This window comes from Channa argus, chromosome 22 (genome assembly GCF_033026475.1).
Source record: "Channa argus isolate prfri chromosome 22, Channa argus male v1.0, whole genome shotgun sequence".
Classification (NCBI taxonomy): domain Eukaryota; kingdom Metazoa; phylum Chordata; class Actinopteri; order Anabantiformes; family Channidae; genus Channa; species Channa argus.
This window is the reverse complement of record NC_090218.1, coordinates 4818853-4840567: the sequence shown is the minus strand read 5'-3', so window position 1 is coordinate 4840567 and position 21715 is coordinate 4818853. Positions and strand designations below refer to the sequence as shown.

General features: G+C 39.5%; 1 protein-coding gene across 1 annotated transcript; it reads right to left on the bottom strand.

Annotated features, from left to right (window-relative positions):
• Positions 1-722: 722 nt before the first annotated feature.
• Positions 723-20416, bottom strand: grm5a (glutamate receptor, metabotropic 5a). Its single transcript, XM_067492273.1, has 18 exons — positions 20243-20416; positions 19646-19933; positions 19295-19428; positions 18539-18800; positions 17164-17278; positions 15961-16210; positions 11872-12107; positions 11591-11712; positions 11390-11514; positions 11134-11302; positions 9566-9692; positions 8860-8977; positions 8321-8507; positions 7110-7268; positions 6886-7011; positions 6496-6678; positions 6198-6367; positions 723-5279 (listed from the first exon to the last, which is right to left on the bottom strand). The coding sequence occupies exons 2-18, from the start codon at positions 19853-19855 to the stop codon at positions 4379-4381; spliced, it is 3594 nt and encodes a 1197-aa protein (XP_067348374.1). The 5' UTR covers positions 19856-19933; positions 20243-20416; the 3' UTR covers positions 723-4378.
• Between the last annotated feature and the right edge of the window lie 1299 nt (positions 20417-21715).

Sequence of the window (21715 nt, the reverse complement as noted above, 5' to 3'; positions counted from 1 at the left end):
AAGCTTAAACCATCAAGATTGGATAGAATGTGCTGGAGAACAATGTTCAATATAGATGGGTTTTGGAAAAAAATCTCTTATCCAGTTAACTTTAAATGTATTATATTTAGATTCCTTTGGCCTTTGTGATCAGGATTCTGCCTCTGAAGGTGGGATCCCTTAAAAGCCATTGGTTTAATTTTTTTCTAGTTTTTTTTTTTAATTATGGGGTTAAGATAAAAAAAAAAAAAGCATCTTGTTTGCAGTTTTTTGTCATTAGAATACCCAGATAAGAAATTTCATTTTTATTAGGAATATTGTGAAGAGCTAAGAGCTCAGTTTTATGGATGTTAAGATATAGGCCCTATTGCCTTACAAAAAACCCGCAACTCTTTCAGTTGCAACTGATATTTGATTCTAACCCTTTAGAAACAAGGTTGTATCAACTGCTAACTGAGTAATAAACAGTTACCTAAACAGATACCTGGGATAGCACTAGATGTATGGGGAGACTGGACAGGCTTGTCTAACTCCTCGAAGAATATTAAACCACTGAGAAGTGCCTGTCAACAGTTTGACAGAGCTGTTACAGTTCTTGTACTGTGTCTTAACAACAGCAGAGAAGTAATCACTTCTCTAAATATCCAACATTAGTCTTATATTGTTTGGAAATGGGTTTTTCAATAATTGTCAGTAATAATTGGCAGCATCTCATAGTCATTATTTTACAGACGTGTTGGACGCCAATTGTCAATAAATAATTTGGCTCTGGAATTACGGTGGTTAATCCTTGGGTTAGTGTGGGTGGCAGACGTCCGCTGACAATACTTTCTTGAAAAACCTTGAATAGAAATGGAGCTACTTCTTAAGAGAAAGATTTGTACAGGTCTGACGTGGTTTTTTAGAAGGCTGAAGGCTCTACAACTTCCTCACCTTAAATTGGCTTATCACAGAAGATCATACAGTATCATCACTCCTAATAGGTTTTACTGTTCAAAAAGGTATCAGCTGATGACTGACAAAAGTTTGAGCTTTTCATAAACACACAACAGTAGTTGGCAATAGATTCATATGTAACAGTACCATTAATATTTAACCTGTGAATACCATAACTAACAACATTATGTCTGCCCCTGGTATTATGCAAATAAAAGTGCATTTTGTTACGTACATTTGCAAACTAGGCTATCATACTTTTGGTGTAAGTCACCTGTTTCTCTATGTTATATTTAAACAAACATGGCATCAGCCTGGAGGCTGGATTACCAGATTTTCAAACGCGGGCAAACCTTTCCAAAACATTTTATCATTTCTCTTCTACCTACAGTCTCTTTAAAGTGAGAGTCAGGTCTCTGAGTGAGTCTCTCCTACAGTCTTATCATGTTCAAATGGTCTCTAAACAAACAGCCAGGTAACGCCTCAATTGCATATATGCTCTACCACATAATAAATATGGCTAAAAGACATGTCACGTTATCGCAAAGAGAAAACTCAAGAGTAGCATGTTAGCTAAAACACTTGTTCTGAAGTTGAACATGGGGGGGGGGGGGGGAAGAAGAGAGCACCTTAATATGTTTGCCTAATCACATTATGATTTACACAATATTATTGATACTATAAAGAAGAGATCGCAGGGAAACATTCTACACTCAAACGTGTGGGCACAATTTATATGTTTGTAAACATAATAAATCATCCAATTTAACCAAAACCTCCAGAGAACATTCCAAAACTGTCTTTGTGTGAACAACAGGCTATTCAAATGGCATGTTTACCAGGTTAAGAGGAAGGCTTTTTACCATGTTTACCAGGGTTTTCTGAGTTACAGCAGAATCGCACAAAGTGTTGACGTGTGATTGATGTGACTCACTGGGAGGAGGGCTATGCAATGAGGGTAAAACCATTTAAACAATCACTGTCAGATTTCAGGAATAAACAATGATTTAGTCCATTGTGGCCTCTCTCTCCCTGGGCTCATCAAAGCCATTATGCTCTCACTATGAATAAACTTTGCCGGCCACCATCTCCTAAATATTAATTTCACTGGACAATTTTGGTCTACAATACACCGAATAGGAAATTATCTCGCATTGTTTAATAAAGAGTGCCCTAGAAACCCTATTTCCTGTAAGGGTTATTAATTATCACACAGTTTGACACAATTATGTTCTTATTTAGAAAAGGTTCATGAGTAACATTGACTTAGGAAATATAAAAAGAAAACTGCAAATGATTCTTTATAAACTTACAAGACTCTTTAAAATATGGTTACAAATGTTCTCAGAAATTTCTATTCTTACATTAATTTTTTTTAAAGACAGGCTGTAGGAAAGTAAAATATATTTCTGTAAAGATGTCTCTTTTTGATATTTTTTCTTTCAGTTGCTATTTTAAAAATACTAATATGTTGCTTTTTTCATTGAAAATTTTAAAATTAATTACAAATGATTCCTAAACAGTGTATTGCATTTTGAATGGAAACTTTTAATGAGGCACAAGTCTAAATAGCAAATTCAAATTATGTAAAAGAGGTGGTGAAGAGAATCAAGAGAAAATCTTCTGTACAGAAGTGAATTATTTGCACTTGCAAAATTTCAATTGGCAAAAACCTGCATGCAAATATGGTACAATAATGATTTTTACATTGAAAACAGTATATGTGTGTATATATAGTCCCACAAGCAAGAATGTGTTTATAGTTTTTGGAATGTGCAGTAGATAGATACATATACACATTCTTGCTTGTGAGACAAAGATCAGGACTCAAAAAATACCAGATAATCATGGATAAGCTAGCTCCAACATGAATATCATCTGTTATATTTAAATGAGTACTGGCAAAGCAAACCTATGACTAGCAACTATCATTATCAGAGAAGCCAAAATGCAAATATAGAAAATAGCCGAAAAAGAAAATTCACTGAATATCAAGCATTAGAAAGAAAAGTTGAAATAACATAGTCACAATGTGAAATATTATAAAAAATGTTACCCTCTCTACAATGTCTGAAATGCTTAAAAGATAATCTAAACCAACTTATGTAGGATTCTTAAAGTGACCCAATTTACAGACACACGATGTAGTTGACCACAGGGAGACACTGGCTCATCCAGTATGTAGGTAAAGAGCCAGGCTGGGAACAAACTGTTTTGCAGTTGATGTCACAGCGGTATCACAAATAGTATCATTCCCTTGCTACCAAATCTTTTAACCTTAACTGGTTTGACATGTAAAGTATTAAAAAGTACTGTATTACAAATACGCAGTATATAAAGAGTCCAAATAAATCTTAAAATCATGCAACCTTGAAATATTTAGCGCTAGCAGATGACTTATTCAGCAGGTAGGAGTTTAAGTTCAAAGTATTTTGGTTCAGACACATCCTGAGCTAGAAGATAATTTTGGTCCACAACATGTGATAACAGGTGGTTTTACATTCAGCTAAGTCACAAGAGAATTAAAGAGGACATCCAAAGTAGTCCATAAGCTTTTTGTCCAATGTCAATTATCTATTCAAGTAAATGTTTTGCATTCCCTACAGGAATAAAAAGGTCCTGTCCTCTCAGGCTGTGATGGTTTCTTATTCTCTGCAAATTGTTTCCATTCCAAGAAAAAGGAAGATCACTGAGAACCCTCTGTATGGGAAAAAAAAGCTTGTGTTCCTAGAATCCGGATACAAAATATTTGCTCACGTCTTTGAGGTACGACCACAAATTTAATAATGTTTGACCTATTGATCTGAAGCAATGGTATTTAATCAGGTGTGGCCTAGACAGATGCCTTCATACTGATACCCAATGAGCATCCAGCTGGGTCTCCTGCAATTTAACGGTAAAAAAACCCACCACATGTACAGCTATAATATAAACGGAAACAACAACCAAAGCTAATTATGTTCAATGTGTTTATGACAATAAATGATCCAACACATATTACTGAAATTAAACTATGTTTAGTTGTTTACATAAAAGCTACCAAAAATCTACTGTAATGCCATATTTAGATATTCTCCTACTTATGACTGTTTTTTCATTTTATAATGAATTAGTATTTTCTTTGGAACTTCAAAGTTTAAAACTGAGTTAGACACCAGTATCAATATAACATTAAAAAGTCTATAAAATGCCCATTTGAGTGTTTCGGTTGCCAAGTAATTTACTCACTTGGAAAACAAAAGATGAAGCACTGACACTACTCAGCTTATTTTCAGCATTTGCAGTCTTGCCACTGGTATTCTCATTGGAGGCATGTGTGGGTGTACTCAATCCAATCTAAAAATGAAAAAAAAAATAATAAAAAGCTTACACATTCTCAATATTCACATGTAGAAAGGCATCCAAGACTTTGGTCCAGCCTGAAACTAAACAAGAAGAAAAAATAGGTGTAGAGGGAGCAGGTTTAGAGAGAAGATGAGCTCTGGCTGTAGTGTCTCAGCAGCAGCTGGTCATATTCAGCCTCAGAGGGCGGGGACAACGAGGTGGGTGAGCTGTCATTGGAGCTCAGAGATGAATCTCTAAAAGGAGAGGGAGGTGTCAGAGCCACCAGCTCCTCCATATCCTTGGCTCGTCTGCTGCTCACGCAAGTCCCAGCCAGATGTTCGTAAATCTTACCCGTTGGTCGATTATCACAGAAATTGGAAACAGCTGCAACCTCAGCATATGTGGTGACAGTGGAGGGGGACAGTCTGCTCCTGGAGGTGAGGTACTGGGATGGGCAAGCCGTAGGATCTGTAGCTGCAGGACGGGCAATGGTGGAGGTGGGGCTGATGGCTGGTCCCCCGGGCAGCATCATGGTGTTAAGCTCATTAATGTTGGCAGTGAATCTGTTAACCACGCAGCTGATTTGGTCCATGATGGTAGTGCCCTGAGTCTGGGCCCCAATCATCCCTATGCCGATGTCACCCACACCTATAATGCTAGTGTCCCCACCATCCATCACCATGGTGTTGTCCCCAGCTCTTCTTCTGACCCCAGCAGGGGGCTCAGGTACATAGGTGGGTAAAGCTTGTACCTCATCTCCATCTTCTCCTCTCTGGAGATCCCTTACTTTCCCTGCATGCTGGCTGATGGTGGACAGAGGCAACTGAGCAGGTGAGCAGGTAAAGGCCTCAGATGCCTGTGGCTCTTCATACTGCTCTTTGACACCAGGTGTATCATCTCCTTTAGAGAAAGGTTTGATGATTGCTGTCTGGTTTGCTTCCACTGCATCCTTCTTTTTGACGTGGAATGACATCCTCTTCCACAGATTAGGTCTGTAACTGGACTCGCCCTGTGCCCAAGTCACAGATTTCCCATTGGAACTGAAAAACATGACAGAAACAGATCGGCGTAAAATAACTATGTGAAATGTGAAGGTCTGCAGTCTAGATCTTTCACTAACAGAAAACATTTGGCACGTCATAAAACAAAAAATTTGGCAACAAAGGCACAGGACTGTTGAGCAGCTAGAATCCTGCATCAAACAAGAATGGGACAACATTCCTGTCCTAAAACTCCATCAATTGGCAATTCCTAGACAGTTACAGGCAGTTGTTAAAAGAAGAAGGGATGCTACACAATGGTAAACATCGTCCCAACTTTTTTGAGACGTGTTGCTGCAATCAAATTCAAAATGAGCTGATATCTTCCATGAAATGTAAAAATTTTGTTGATGTTCTATTGGGACTAAATTGTGTTGATGAGATTTGCAAATCATTGCATTGTTTTTATTTACATTTTACACATCGCCCTATTGCTTTTGAATTAAGATGCATGTATGTAATAATTGAAGATATGAAAATCACATTGATTAAAGAAACCCATCCCTCAACCTCTAGATCCATGTTCTACTTCTTGTAATCTTTGTACCATCCCCCCTTCTATCTTTTGCTTTCTGTGTAATTTTACATCTCCCTCTTTTTTTCCTCCTTCATCTTCCCTGGAAAGAGAATTCCTTAAAGGCAGCGGGTCTCTTGTGGGAGTACCTAACCCAAATGAGGTTGCCTTTTTCAACTAGGGGAGCAGTTTTTCCTGGCTTCACATCCAGCTTGTTGCAGTGGATCCAGCTCTGAGTGTTTTCATGATGATATCTCAGCAGAGATTTTATGTTTAAATTGTCTAATAACAAAAAAAAAACAATCAGGTATATGTCTGCCATGTCTCTTCCGTCTCCACAGGTCTTCTAGAGTTAATTTATTCCAGTAATTTGATTCCCACGTAGGTGTAGGTGCCTCATTTACCTGATGTTGTCCGGTGCAGAGCCTCGGCGTCGAAACAAGTTGGCCATGCTGCTAGAGGACTTGCCAGACTTGGCAGCTTTCTTGGCATCACCTACATGCATGCGCACCACTGTGGATGTTGTGAAAGCACTACGGACATTTTTCTCAGGCTTGGCGAGCATGATGTAAACCTGACCAGGAACATGAACAAGTAGTAGGTAGTAGGGGGCACAAAAATTAGATAAAAAAGAGAGAATTCTTTGTGATTATTTATGTTTATCATTGCAGGACTGTAAAAATACACATTTCCATTTCTTACCTTTGGGACGAACATGCAGCAGAGAGCCACTGTGGCACTGAGGCTGACACTAAAACACATGGTTATGATCTTGTAATTGGAGCCAAAGTAAATAGGAACAAAGGCCAGCCAGATGATACAGGTGGTGTACATGGTGAAGGCAATATACTTGGCCTCATTAAAATTCGCTGGTACATTACGGGTCTGCAGGAAAAAAGGAAGAATATAGTTTTAAAATAAGTGTCAGTATAAGAATAACGCACAGAATACATGGAAAAATGTCTCTTTTTTATATATTTATATATATATATATATATATATATATACACACACACACACACACACACACACACACACACACATACAGCTAACCAGTGTACCTGTATTAATAAAGACTGTTATGCTTAGTACCTTGAAGGCATAGAAAGTGCAGCTGAGAATAAGCAGGCCATTGTAGCCTAGCGGTGCCACCACCCCCATAGTGGTCAGATTACAGATCAAGTGCACTTCACTGATACTGGGGTAGTCATAGATCACCTAAGGTGGAAGGCGTGAGAGAGGACGCTTTTAGTGTTCACATAAATGCAAACATCCCTCACTTTATCAGCACACACACACATTATAAGTACACACACCTGCGGTGGCTCTATGACGAGAAGTGCCACAATAATCCCCAGCTGCAGCAGTATGAGTAGGAAGGCGATGACCAATTGTGCGCAGGCGGACATAAAGCGAGGTTTCTTGGTGCAGATCTTCTTCTTACTGCCTGCCAGGATCCGTGCTATACGGTTGGTCTGGATAAAAATGAGATCAAATGGTTGTGCAGGCTTCACTTGCATCAACTATAGATTACACTGCTTCATTGATTCATAGCAAAAATACTCTTTTCAGTTCCCAGATCTTAAACATCAACCTCAGCCCACACAAAGATCCTCAACTTCTACCATGCTTCACTTACAATTGGCAATCATCCAATGTTTGCAGGTAGCCCTTTTACTTCTGCCCTTTATCTTTGAGATGCCCTGCAATCTACACTAAAAAAAAGCAAAGTATGTCATTATTAGCAGATAAGTTGTCTAAAATAAAAGTTTTCACCTGTTTAGATTTAGTCTCATTATTTGTCCATTTGTAACATTAACTGCAGTTCATTTCCAAAGGCTCCAATATATACAGAATACTGCAAATTCTAAATATGTCCCTTTTGGATCTTCCCCTGTTCCTAAAAAATAGGCGATTATCAACAGCTATCATAATTTGGCTCAGTTAGTAGAGTGGCCCCCCACAGACCATAGGGTCGGAGGTTTGCGCCCCGCTCTTCCCGACCACATTTTGAAGTGTCCCTTGGCAAGACACCGAACCCCCAACAGCCCATTCCCATCCCCACAGCGCAGTGGCGGTCCTAGGCCCAGTAGAAAATGGGGAGGGTTGCATCAGGAAGGGCATCCAGCGTAAAAACTGTGCCAAATCAACATGCAGACAATGATTCTCTCTGGTGATCCTGAACTCACAGGATAAGACGGAAGGCCAAAAAAAAAAATATACAAATTGTAAATTTCACAGTTTTGTTCTTCTGACTTCTGAACCTGCTATTGGAACTTGATCAAAACATCCTCTTTCACATGTAAGTGTGCCCAAAAAATAGAAAACAACTTCTAGATCATAAAGCCTTTTAATGAGACCTTTAAGAAAAGGTGTAGCCGTAACTGTTGCACTTGTAGGAGGAGGTAAAAATTAAATAAAGCTGATGATAATTTAACAGGAAATGAAGCATGATTCTAACCTCTACTGTGTAACTGTATATATTTGTTACCCCTGACTAATGGCAACTGGACAAAAAAAAAAATACCTTGGTTACCAGAGCAGAGTAGCTCATGGCAGGGGACAGGCCGATTCCCAGACGCTGGAGGTAGCAGTAGACTATATGAGGCTTGGCGATCAGGCTGAAGGTACACAGGTAGCCGAGACATATTCCAGCCAGGATGATGTAGCAAAGCTCACGACTGGATGATTTCACCACTGGAGTGTCCCAAAACCTAGATCAACCAAATTATATATGCTGAAAGACAGTTGGAGCAGTGAAAAGATGCTAAAAAAATTTAATGTTAAAGTCATAAATGGTTTCAATGAAGATCAACTTGTATGTTTTTTTATAATTATTTTGAGGCTAAAAGTGTCACTCATTTGCTGCTACACAAATGCTGTGTGAACGAACCCTTGTCCTGGGTGGTTTTGTACCCATGGGTACTGGGTAGAGATCTATTCTAATCTATTACAAAAATTGTAGCTATTGCTATATTGACACAAATTGTGCTGCCTTTGACACAGTTATTTATTTATTTTATGTATCTACACAGCTACTGTGGTAAAAGCATAGGCCTTAATTACTTGATAAAGACAGAAGTAACAAAAAGTGTAGACATGAGGCCCAGACAGGCAAAGACCACTGCGGCGATGGGCTCTGGATCCCCCCAACGCACATATTGCACCGGGATTGGCTCACAACCTTCGGAATGCAAAGAGATTGTGAGACATAAGAAAACAGGAATTGAAAAGTATAAGCGACATTTTGATCTGATATTGACTCATTCTGCACTATTTACTGTGAAAACAATTACAATTTTTTAATATGATAATATGACACTATGAGACATGAATCAAATTGCTACTGTATGACACATAAAAGGTCTCTGTAAAGGAGTAGAGAGGAAAATGCAGCAGTGATAACAGGATAAATACTATGCTGCTCTCGTATAAAGGATGCACATAAAGGACTGGCTTTTTATGCTACACATAAACATCTAACACTGCTTTTTGGTATACAGTTAGGAAAAATTTTCAGTTTTGATAGACTTTGGAGTTAAGAAATGTAAGCTTGAGAAAATCCTATTTTCTGGCCAGAATCTGAAGTCTCTGTGTATGCGTACAGCACATGTGTATTTGTGTTGATTTCTCCACACAAGCGAGTGCATCCTAATTCAGAGTGTTAGTGGTCTGTGTGCTAAGATGATCAGTATGTGACCCACATTTGTGGCGCTACTGGCCTGGTTGGAAGTCTTGTATGTGAAAGCATCAGAGACAAAAGTGTGTTTACCAGTGAGGTCATCTGTAGGCCAGAAGCCAAGAAGACAGGCTCGACAAGTGTATTCATCAAACACATACTCATTATCCTTGCAGGGAGTACAGGTCCAACAGCAGCTCACCTCTCCTTTACGGATCACCTGGACACACACACACACGCACACACACGCACAAACAGTAATAAAGGGCAAAAAGGTCTCAAAGCTCCTATGGCACTTTGCTGTAGCCAATCTTACACTCTGATTGCCCTATAGGGCAAAGAAATGAGGATTTCTTCACCAGGGGATCAAAAGAAAAAAAAGTGAGTGTAGAGAAGCTCATTACTGAAGAACACGGCTGAGTATGGAAGCACAGTAGACAATGAAAGAAGGTATCGCATGTGGCAGTACAGTGGGTCTTTGGTTAGCTGTTTCACATAGTGAAGCTGGTAACATTCACTAAATTGTATGCTAACAAAATTCTGATGTACTGTACTTTAATCCATTGTATTTCAGAGGCAAATATCATATATTGTATTGTTGTATATTCAACAGCTACAGAAACTTGTTACTTTACAGAAACCTATCATGACATTTAAAATGTGATTATTATTATCATGCAGTAAATAAACCAGCCAGTAGCAAGTAGCAGCCAGTAGCAAGTAGCACTGTATATACGGTAACAGTATAGCCCTGACAGAACACTTTGACATACATTGATGGTACTTTTACTTTTCTACTTAAAGTCAACTTTAAGTCAAATTTACTCAAGTATAGTTTTGAATGTGTAAAGGATTTGAGAGCTGTGTTTCCTGCCTTCATGCTATCTCTGTAATAATTACCAGGCTTTACAGATAGATGAAATAAGTAGTTGCAGTGAGCAGAAAAGTCAACTGTGAGAAATGTTTTTCCAACACATTGCACTATAAATAGGATACTGTAGGCAGGTCAAAGAGAGTCAAGCAGCTGGTAGAGTCAAAGCTAGAGATGTGGACTGGAGTGTAAGGCCTGAAGGTATAGTGATCTCTTCATAACCTTATACATGAGACTGGAGTTTTTAACTCCCTAGCAGTGCAACTTCACAGGGAGTCAGTGTTTTCTGTGTAGGAAGGAAGTTAAGTTGGAAACTTTGGGGACGATAAAGAGGAGGCAGACTGCATTGTTCGCCATGATTTGGAGGGAGGCAGAAACCCCAGATGGGAAATAATAAAAACCTAAACAAAAAGCTTGGTTGAATCCCTGGTAAGGTCCTTGAAGAACCGATTGGACTGATTTTGTAGAACTGTGGGATCAATTTAAGACTGTAGTGTGAGTCTACTTTGGATGTTTTCCTCAGTGAAACTAGGATGTAGCGTATGTTCTGGTGTATACTGAAGAATGAATGCATGGAACCACATATTTCGGTTGGACATATCCATAACAGCAACCTGCTGATATTGGCAGAATTTATTTTACATAATATGCGATGTGGTATAATGTAGACTCTGGATCTAAAAAAAGGCCCATCCTGAAGAGGTGTTTTCCTACAGTATTTAGCTTGTTGATTTCTAACAAGAATCTACCTCAGCAATGTGAAATGTCTGCGTGCTTGGATGGTCAATACCTTGATCTGTGCCTTCTGGCAGGGCTCAGAGCAGACTGACTGGATGATCTCGCTGTTGTTGCTCCAGATTTCTTCGTTGTTCATCTTTAGGCCACTCTGATCCCAGCTTCCCACGTGGATGTAAGCATACTCATCCTCACCTATATGCTTGAAGTTCATGATTTCGTACCTGTGGAACATTTACCATATGCAGGACAGTTTGTTTCTCCTTCCAAACTTCCCTCTATTTCTTTCTCACTTCCTTCCTGATCCTTACCTGCCAGGTGAATCTCCATTCTGGTCAAAGTGGATGGTCTCCCCAGATACTCCAGTAAAGTTGGTTTTCATTAGGTAATCCAGCAGCTTGCGACCATCTATGGGTCGCATGGCTTCACACAAACCCTTAGGAAGAGGAAACACTATCTATACTCCATACACTATGTAAGCACACACATATGAACATTGTTAACTATTTTACCTTATATCCTGGACAGAGAGCTTGCTGCATGGTATGTAGACCATAAGCCATAGAATAGATAGCATTTATGACAAAACCCATCTTGGTGTCTTGGGCATATTGATGGCGTAGAGACTCTCTCCCTGTGGAGAACAGAAACCTGCTCACAAGAAGAAAACCAATCACTGTAATCACTGAAACCTAAACTGTGGGTGAAAAATTCTGAATTTGGACACATATTAGATGGGCAGTGGAAAGTGTATATAGAGGTGTGTGAAACATGATAACTGTGTTGTACTGACATGTGCATGAGCGGTTGAATAAGGTGTTCTCTTGTGGATGTCCCCTCAGCCTGCACTGGAAGCGGTGCTGCCAGAACTCAGGGAACCATGGGTTCCTCAGGTTGACATCAGGCTTCAGGTTTAGGTAGTATTCATCAAACCAGGTCACATACGCTGACTTTAACTTTATGGTGATTCCACCAGCGGCCTCCTTCTGGTAGCCATCGGTCACATCGTACCTGTCTGCCCAGCCATCACTAGGCAGGAAGAGATGAAAGGTAAGCATAAAATTATAAGAGATTAAATAATTTTCTTTAAAATTTAATAAACATTTTAAGAAATGTGTAGAGGCATAAATGGGATTAATACCATACCAGTACATGCACAGTACACAGTTTTGTTTTTCTGGCTAGATCAGCTTTATAAAAAGAAACCATTGTGCTTATACCACTTTAGCATCTTGGTGACGGTTGCTCACTATTGCAACCCACACAAGGATTTGACTGTTTAGACAGCAATGTCGCCTCAGCGAGACTTTTGGAAAACTACTTGTTGTCTGTTATCTGAAAGCCACCACCTAATAAACCTGACATAATACCGGAGAAACAAATTTAAAAAAAGGCCAAATCTGCAGTACAGGGTATAACTATCTTTAATTCTCATGTTTGTTACAGACCAGTGAAACATTCAGACCACCAGCAGATGAGTTACATGAAAGAAAGCGTTGTTGGTCACTTATTTGCAGATTTCTTTTGCTGTTGATACAGGTGAATAAATCTATAAATTCAGCATTGATATCAGAGGTAATGAATGTAACAAAAAGGCCATGAATTTGATGCCGAAAAACAGTTTTTTACTAAGTGGGCTTAGGCGATAAGGTGAAGGAGAAAAAAAAAAAATCTTCAGCTCAGCAGTCCAGGAAGCAAAGATTTTAGTAACAACCGAAATACATTAAAACTAAAAAGCATTTTGAGGCCACATAATTGATAAATCAAAGTTTGAAAAAGTCCAGTGTGTTCAGTTTCTAATGGTTTTATAAAGCAGACTAACTATTGTGAAGAGCTGCAGTTGGTGCTAACCACTGGTAAACAGACTGAAGAGGACATGTGATACCCTGAAAGGTGAACCCAATGACTGCTCTGAAGAGAATTAAAGTAAAATAAAATGACTCAGATGAACCAACGCGAACTCGCTGCAAGATAAAGAAAAAACTCACATATTTGCTCACATATACAAGTAGAACAGTGTGAAGGTTTTTATTATTATTATTATTATGTTTACATGGAACAACAGCTTGCTTGGAGGACTTGGCTGGTTGGGATGCAGAGGGCTGCTAATTCTATACAGTGCGCTGATTTAGTGTTGGCTGCTGCTTTGTTTTGGATGTATTAGTTCCATAGTCGCAGACTGTAACTTTGTTTGCAAAGTTTGAGTCTCACTACTGATTAATTAGATCTCTGTAGGCTCTTATCTGTGAAGTCCACTGAGACACTTCTGATGAAGAGCATATTGATTTCCTGGACTTGTACAACTTTAGGAACAAATACGTCAGTTCAGATAACAAGCCCCACATTGGTGAAGCATTTTGTAAGTGTGAATCAAACTGTTCATGTATTTTTAATTTGGACATTAGTTTTTAATTGGAAATGTTGTGTGTTGTATTTGATGTTCATTAAACATACTTTAGTGTTAGCATATACATCTGATCTAATATTTATTCCACAATACTGTGGGCTTGGACTCAACAATCTCATCAATGAATGGTTGGAAAAGACCTTTACTGCATCTATCGTTGTTTCTCCCTCTGCACACTTGTCTGCTATCAACAGAGACACAAGATTTATTACACCTCCACATGTGCATACTGCATGTAAACACCTCACTGACACAAACACGTGCAGTCTTCTCCTTCTAACTGACAAAAAAAGAAAAAAAGTGATTTTGAAAACTTTGCTAAGCAAGCAGGAGTTATACAACAACAGTGTGGGTGGTGATTTTTATGATGCTTGGTTCTCTGGGTGAGGTAGGAGATCATTTTATAACACATCCTTAGAGAAGCGAGCACAGAAATGGTACACTGGCATGTAAAAGGCTGGAATGGATATGAAAAGCATGGAGGGCTTTGACTCTAGGTAGTTTGAATCACTCACAAACGAGAGCTCTGAAACCCACACAGCGACCTGGGAGGGCAATATGCTGTGCACACACCACCTACAAGCCTGAAGACACACACACATGGTGGTCTTATTTCACCTCAAATAGCACAATGCTGGTCAACTTTCCAGCCAGACCTTTTCTGAGAGGACACTTTAGATATGAATAATGGCGCAAGCTTGAGGCTGAAAAGGTGCCTATTTCTAAAATTAAACTGAATATGAGAAAACGCATGTGAAGAAAAAAAAAAAGTGAAATAGCCATCTAAACAGAAAAGAGGAAAACACTATCGCAACTGAAGCGACTTTGGGTTGTGGAGTTTCTGGTTCAATCAGGTGTTGAACACAAAGGGCAGTAATTGCAGATGGGAAGCACTTACTCATCAAAGTTGTTGGTTGGATCACTTGTGTGGAAGAATGACATAATGTATGTCTCTTTTGATACAAATGACCATTTCCTGACATTGTCAACAACAGCAATTTATAACCTTAACAAGAACTGTTGTGTTGTGGTCAGTGTACTGTAGGGAAGGAGGACTGTGAGAAGAAAGACCATAGACTTGGTTTAAACTAAGTGAGATGAAAACCCATCAGTAGTGATTAGTGAAGACTGTAACCAAATGTGCTCATGGATCTCTTTCATTTAATTCTGCACAAACAAGCTGAAGGCTGGCTGTAGCTTGGATACAACAGTTCAAAATAGGCGTAAGCAGTGCTGGCAACAAAACAAACCAAAAATGCAAAAAAGAGAAGAAAAGAAAAACCACATGATCTGATCCTTCAGTCTCCCTCTTTCTATAAATGGAATCTGAGCATGTATGCACTGCACATATCCACAGACCGAGTGACAAATCCTCCGAGCTGATGGGAAAAGGATGGTTTGTGCAGATAACAAATGAGGATGAGAATGGTGATCACACCAACAAAGAGAGGTCAAGAACATGTTATTAAAGAAGGACGGAACTTCTATTTGGACAGCATGTAAGCTTGGCACGTCGATAGTACATTTACACTGAAAACATAATAGCAAGGAGATCCATCCTGACAGATCAGGATTTGTTGAGAGCTCTCTTTGGTAAAATGAATAATGGAGTATGGTGTTTTTCCAATATGTAGTTCAAGGTTATTTTATGTTTCCTGCCATCAGATTTGAGCGACAGCCTACATACCGTATGTGGCTCCTAATGAGGAAAGGCATTTATAGAACACCAGGGACGAGAGTGAGCCAGAGAGCTAAACCTTAAAATAAAACATGTCATTCTCGGAGAGAGTGAAATCTCCTGCTAAATCAACCCTCTTTCTCCCACTTATTTTTTTTTATCTATCATGTTAAATATGCACCATATGCTCAGTTCTCTGCCTAAATTAACTCGCAGTATTAATTGTGGATCATATTTTTGTACAACATTTCTGCAAATGTCCTTATTTACTATTTGATTTTTCACATTGTTATATTTTGAAGAACGCATTAGTAATATTCAATATGTGGTCATACTGGGGAAAAAAAAAACCACGTGACCTACTAATTCGTATGTGTACTGTTGACTTACTAATGCTTTATGATTAATTAACTCTCTCTAACCATATGGAGACAACAACACTGGAATGAGCACTATTTGAAATTGTAAAATGAATATTAGGAAGCTGGATTTGCTTTTCTTTATAACACTAACAGGTGCTAATACTGACAAATACACTGCGTGTTTACAAAGAACAGTTAATTAAAAATACCTTGAATTTCCTAGATCACCATGAAGCTGATGGATGCCATGAAGATGATGACAATAAGGATGATGATGAATGACAACAAACACATCTTGTCTGATGATGCTGGACGTCTGAAGAGAGTCTGGATTAAAAATCAATGCACAAAGCTAAGAAACCATTAGGTGTCCTACACAGTATTTCATATTTGACATTAATTCTACATTAATTCATTCTATTTGCCATCACTCACCTTCCAACCAGCATAAACTCACCCACCAGGCGTTGTCGCCTCATGGCCATGAGTATGCCTCGGACTGTCATGCCCTCGCAGAAGCATGCCACCACCCTGGCTTTAGGCAGGTGGGCTCGCAGTTTCTGGAGCAGCTTATCAAAGCTCTGCTCCCCTGCGTTGCTGTATATCTTATCAGAGTGGGCGATGCAGATTCCCTCCTTAGCTGCCATGTCTTTAAACGCCTCCATACCGCTTTCACCATAATTACCTACGGATGGTACCAGGAGAATGGGATATTGTTATTAATATTATTCATGTTTCAGAGTGTGTTCACGTTCCTATTTAGTAGATACATTTACGCAGTTTTCTCCTGTTCTGCTCCTCACACTTTCGCTCTAGTACAAGTGATCTCCTTGATCTCAGGATACACACAGGGTATAGACAATCAAACACGCTGATGTGATGTTAGAGATTCTGGGAAATTTGTTATGGAAACTGTTGGGGGGTAGACCTCCCTGTTTATGCAGAAAATTAGGTCACCTAGTTACTGTTGCTTTGCAAGTGTACTGTGGGCATGACACTGTTTGAGGCATCTCTTTCGTTACTACATACGGTAAGAGCTCTACTCTCATATGTGGCATCTCCCAAAATGTGTTATTGCCTTCTATGGCAACCTACAATAAATATGGAGTCGTTCCACTTCTGAAGAACTAAAACCACTTTATCAGTACTGTCCATTCTATAAACACTTGTGTTTGCTTTGTAGCTGTAAAGCTGATGTAATTTATTGGTTTCTAACTCCTCTGACCACCAGTGACACTATGCTGGATATATATATAATTATATAGATGTTTGTTTGGTCATCTTATATGTAGTTAGCAAACAGTAGATTTATTCAGTGAATTTTAATTTAAAAATTAAATTAAGCATGTGGGTATTTTGACAATCTGCCAATGTCCTTTGTGGCGATATTATCTAGGTGGGGACAGGCTAAGAGTTGGAGATCATGCTCCTGGACTATAATAGATTCGTATAATATGCAATAATAGACTTGTTTTCACATGTGGTAGCAAAAACAGAAAGTCTAAAAGAAATCAACAGTATTTTAATACATTACCATTTTTGTATTCCAATGTGCAAAACATATGGAAAAATGGTAACAAAGACAGAACAATAAAAGTTGAATTAACGTAAAGCAGTAACATACATACACTGTCTTACCCTCTGTGTGTATTGCAGACACATAGCTCCAGTTGTATCTCTTGACAATGTCCACCATGGCTCTGGCCTGTTGCATATCTGATGGCACTACCCTCATGAAATATTTATACAGGCTCTGTTGGAAACAATTTACATGTTCATAAGTCTGGCTGTATACTTAAGCATGTCAAGCAGCAGGTCAACAGCTTTCAGTATAAACCAACTGTGAATTGACTTTGAACCTGCATATTATATGACAATCTTTGTAAGTGTAAGAGTAGTGTTATTAATATTCAACAAAGTCTTTTAGCCACAAGTCGCAGCGTGAAGATTTTAAAGCTGTAAAAACACAAAGAGTGATTAAAAGTCAACCTGACTACTATCAAAGATTAAACTAAAACAATGTAGTAGCCTAAAATATAGCTTGTAACTATCATGTAAAGGAGTTATCACAATATAATGTGGATGATACTATAGGCTATGGTGCAGCCTAGAACGGATGCTTTAGTGTGATGGGGCAATAAAAAGCTAATTAGTGACATTATTATAGTTGTCATGCTTCTTCTTCTTATCCTTTCAGCTGTTCCCTTTCAGGGGTCGTCACAGCGAATCATATGCCTCCATCTAACCCTGACCTCTGCATCCTCTTCACTCACACCAACTAACTTCATGTCCTCCCTCACTACATCCATAAATCTCCTCTTTGCTCTTCCTCTAGACCTCCTGCATGGCAGCTCCAACCTCAGCATCCTTCTACCGATATATTCACAGTCTCTCCTCTGAACATGTTCAAATCACTTCAATCTGGCCTCTCTGACTTTATCTCCAACACATCTAACATGAGCTGTCCCTCTGATGTCCTCATTCCTGATCCTGTCCATCCTCGTCACTCCCAAAGAGAACCTCAACATCTTAAGCTCTGCTACCTCCAGCTCTGCCTGCTGTCTTTTCTTCAGTGCCACTGTCTCTAAGCTGAACAACATCGCTGGTCTCACCACCATCTTGAACACCTCTCCTTTCATTCTCGCTGATTCTCTTTTATCACAAACACACCCGACACTTTTCTCCACCCATTCCAACCTGCTTGCTCAACTTTATAGTTGTCATGCAATAGAACTGTATGAAAATGATCCAGATGTTCAATGTGCCACAATGGAAATTATACCTGCTTTAATTGTTGTCTGTGTGCCATTACCATCTGAGGGTAATGTTGTTGGGAGCCAGGTTAAAGTGGATTTTCATCAGACTCAAAGCCAGTAACTGCTTTCAAACCAGCACAAACACAAATCCGATTTTGAGTTTTAGCATGTTTTCTACTGGTGAAGATGTGCTACTTTCCTATTCAGTGTGAATGTTTTCTTTGTTTAATGTAATTTGTTTGTTAAAAGGTTCTTACCTTATCACTAAGATCCATGCTAGTGGCGGAGTAGGCTATTTGTGGGATGTTGAAGAGCTGGAGGAGATTTTGCACCTGAATGGCCACAGAGCTGGATCCTGGTCCAATCAGACCCACTATAGGCTTCTTCCCCTGAAGCAGCAAGCTCCCTGGCTCTGCAGTACACCTGCCCTGGCTCTCCTCCTCATCGTTGGACACTAGTGTGTCCCGAATGAATTCAATACTCTGCTCCAATGCCACTGCAGAGTGCCAGCATGAGTCCCTGGTGGAAAAAAAATGAGTTTACATTGTTGTTTTGGCAAGCACAAAGGTAGTAAGAGGTGAGGGTAGTTTAGAGAAACATGCCAGTTGATTTTTAAGTGCACTGTCTCCAGCTCATGTTTTAAAAGACCTTGACCAATACAATTAAATAGCAGTGAGAAGTCTGCAGTCAAATTTTAGACGATGGGGTCTCATTATGCTAAGTCAGACAATGTTGGACCTAATTTAAGAAACATTACCTTTAGTACGATTTTGGCTTTTCTTTCTTTATTGACAGATGTGCCAGCAAAACCACCTTTTTAGAAATTGATATATCTTATCTCCTCCAAACCCCTAACTTTCTGCTGTCTGTGAACCCCACTTGACTGCAAACTAGCTCCTTTGTATGAAGCTCTCCTTTGTGCCATGGCCCATTTATAATCCTGAAACTAAGGATCATGAACAGTTGACTGCTATATAAGAACAACGTAGGAAGTTTTATGCTTGGTTTCTCACCTGATCTCACAGCCCAGGGTAATATTTGGGAGAATAGTGGGGTCTGCGTTAATTCGATCCAGGGTGTGCATCATGGCCTCCACTCTCTGGATCCCATACTGCTCACGCACTGCACCACACTTTCGCTCATGGACCTGAGAAAAGTGCAACATAACTGGATTAATAACATTTAAAACAAACAAACACACACACACACACAGGCCAATCAACCACAGCATTAAAATGACTGGCTGGACAGGTGTCTCATCACAGGGTGGACCTGTGTAGGTGCAGATGGGTCAGAATGCCCATGCTGACCCCACCCCCACTTCTAATCTTATGGCTGATCTGCCAAGATACATACAGATGTACCTTGTGTGCAGGTGGTTGGTGGTGGACAGAGAACAGAGCTCCAATGATGATGTCCCCAGGGATATGTGCCAATACCCTTCTCTCATTGTTCTGAGCGTTGACTCTGACTTTGTTTTTCAGGCCCAGGAAGCTCATATCAGTTTCCAGTAATAGGATCACCACCAGCAACGTCTTTCCCATCCCCATATTCCTTCTTACACCACCTGCCATCCTCTGTGCTCCTAAGGCCGAGGCTCAGCTGAATGTGTGGTCTTGGACATGGGTCTTGAAGTTCCAGGGGTTATACTCCTGAAGAAAAGGATAGGGACAGGAAATAGATAATATCAATGTGCAAGCAAGTGTTTATGTTAGTAAGTTAGTATCTCAGTCACGTGAGTAAATGTACAGCATTTTCTGTAAATCATTGAAATAAGAAAAGCAGATTTGGCTTTGGATTCACAAGTCAACTGCTTTAAAATGACAGAGATGAACTAACGTTGGAAGTTCATAAAACTGACATCTACGCAGGTGGTTGAGAAATTGCACAAAGCTAATTCTCTGTTTGAATAGCTACTGTGCGCTCTTCCATGCCCAAACTCACAGACAACTTCAACCTACCTCTGTTCTGCCAACAGCCTTGCAGATGCCATTCATTCTGAGACGGTTTCCATCACAGAGGAGCAGTAAGAAAAGCGCTGCAGGTTTCTGCTCAAGCTCCGTCTGGCGCCTGACTACAGCAAACTGCAAATAGCAGCAGATAATATAACCCGCTATTGGAACATGTTTTAGCCTAGTGACGCACAGCGGTCCCTCCTTCTCCTCCACCTCCTCCTCCTCCTACTCCAAAACAGTGGAAAGCATTGAGCATCAACAGTGACTAAATGGGTATAACTGTGGAAAGCTCCGGGAGGCGAGCCACGGAGACCACCGACGCATGTTCAACATGGAAAAAGAGAGAAGTAAACAAATAAGTAAACTAATTAAGAAATTAAAAAAAGCAACAACGGGTAATAAATCTGTTAGAAGTCAAGTTGACCTATTTTATGGTTTATGGAAAATTGTAACGACGATTATTTAAAGATTGCGACTGTTACTTAAAGGACGCCGTCACTCATATTGAACTTGCTTCATTTGCTTCTAGTTTGGGTGGTACATGCACATAAATGCAATTAAACGTTCCTCTGATTTCCCTATATGAAAATATCCCTCTATTTCTAGCTGAAAAACTTCTCCAGATGACATCACTTGGAGGAACCTTTAGTTCAGATTATGTCATTGTATTGCTCACACTATGGAGTTGGTAATCATGGTTCAACCTGCTTTTCCAGAGCTCCGGCAGAAGACATCATCTGAATTCTTAACTGAATTCCTCCTCGTGACGTCACGTGGAGGAACTTTTTACCTAGAAACCGAGAAATATATTAATATAGGGAAGTGAGGAGTAGGTTTAAAAGCATTAATGTACATTTACACATCTCTCCTAGATTGTCAGGTAGTGGAATCAAAGGTTAAAAGGGTTAAGTGTTCACAGAATCAGTAGCTCATTGTTGTAAGTTGCACAGATGTCAACTTCATGAATTAAAGTTCAAACTGGTAAAGTCATTATAATTCCCATGTGGCTTTGTGATGATTTGCTGATGATCTCCAATGGAAAGAAACAAAGACAACAGTGAGTAAAATATGCAGCATCTTGGCTGGATGCCACTAAGCATGCGTATGGTTCAGATTTGCATCAGCGGTTCAATTGAGCTGATCAAATGTAAACTCCTCTAAAGGAACGAGAGCACACACCTGTATGTATAATTATTATATGTATGACAGACAAGGCAACACATTAAGAGTTATTTACATTATGGTAGTAGCTTGTCAGAGCTTTGCTCACATTCTGCAGAGGTAAATCCAGCTGTTTTCTCATATAAGGTCTCACACCAAAATAACATTTTGTAGTAATTCACAGTAAATTTGACTAGATAATGTGAATGTTTGTAAGGGAGGATATGTGACGCATGTACAATAACAAAAACATGTTAATTGTTGGGCATGTTTGTAAAGCCAAACCTATTAAAGGCATGTGATTAAAGCTGTTTCTGC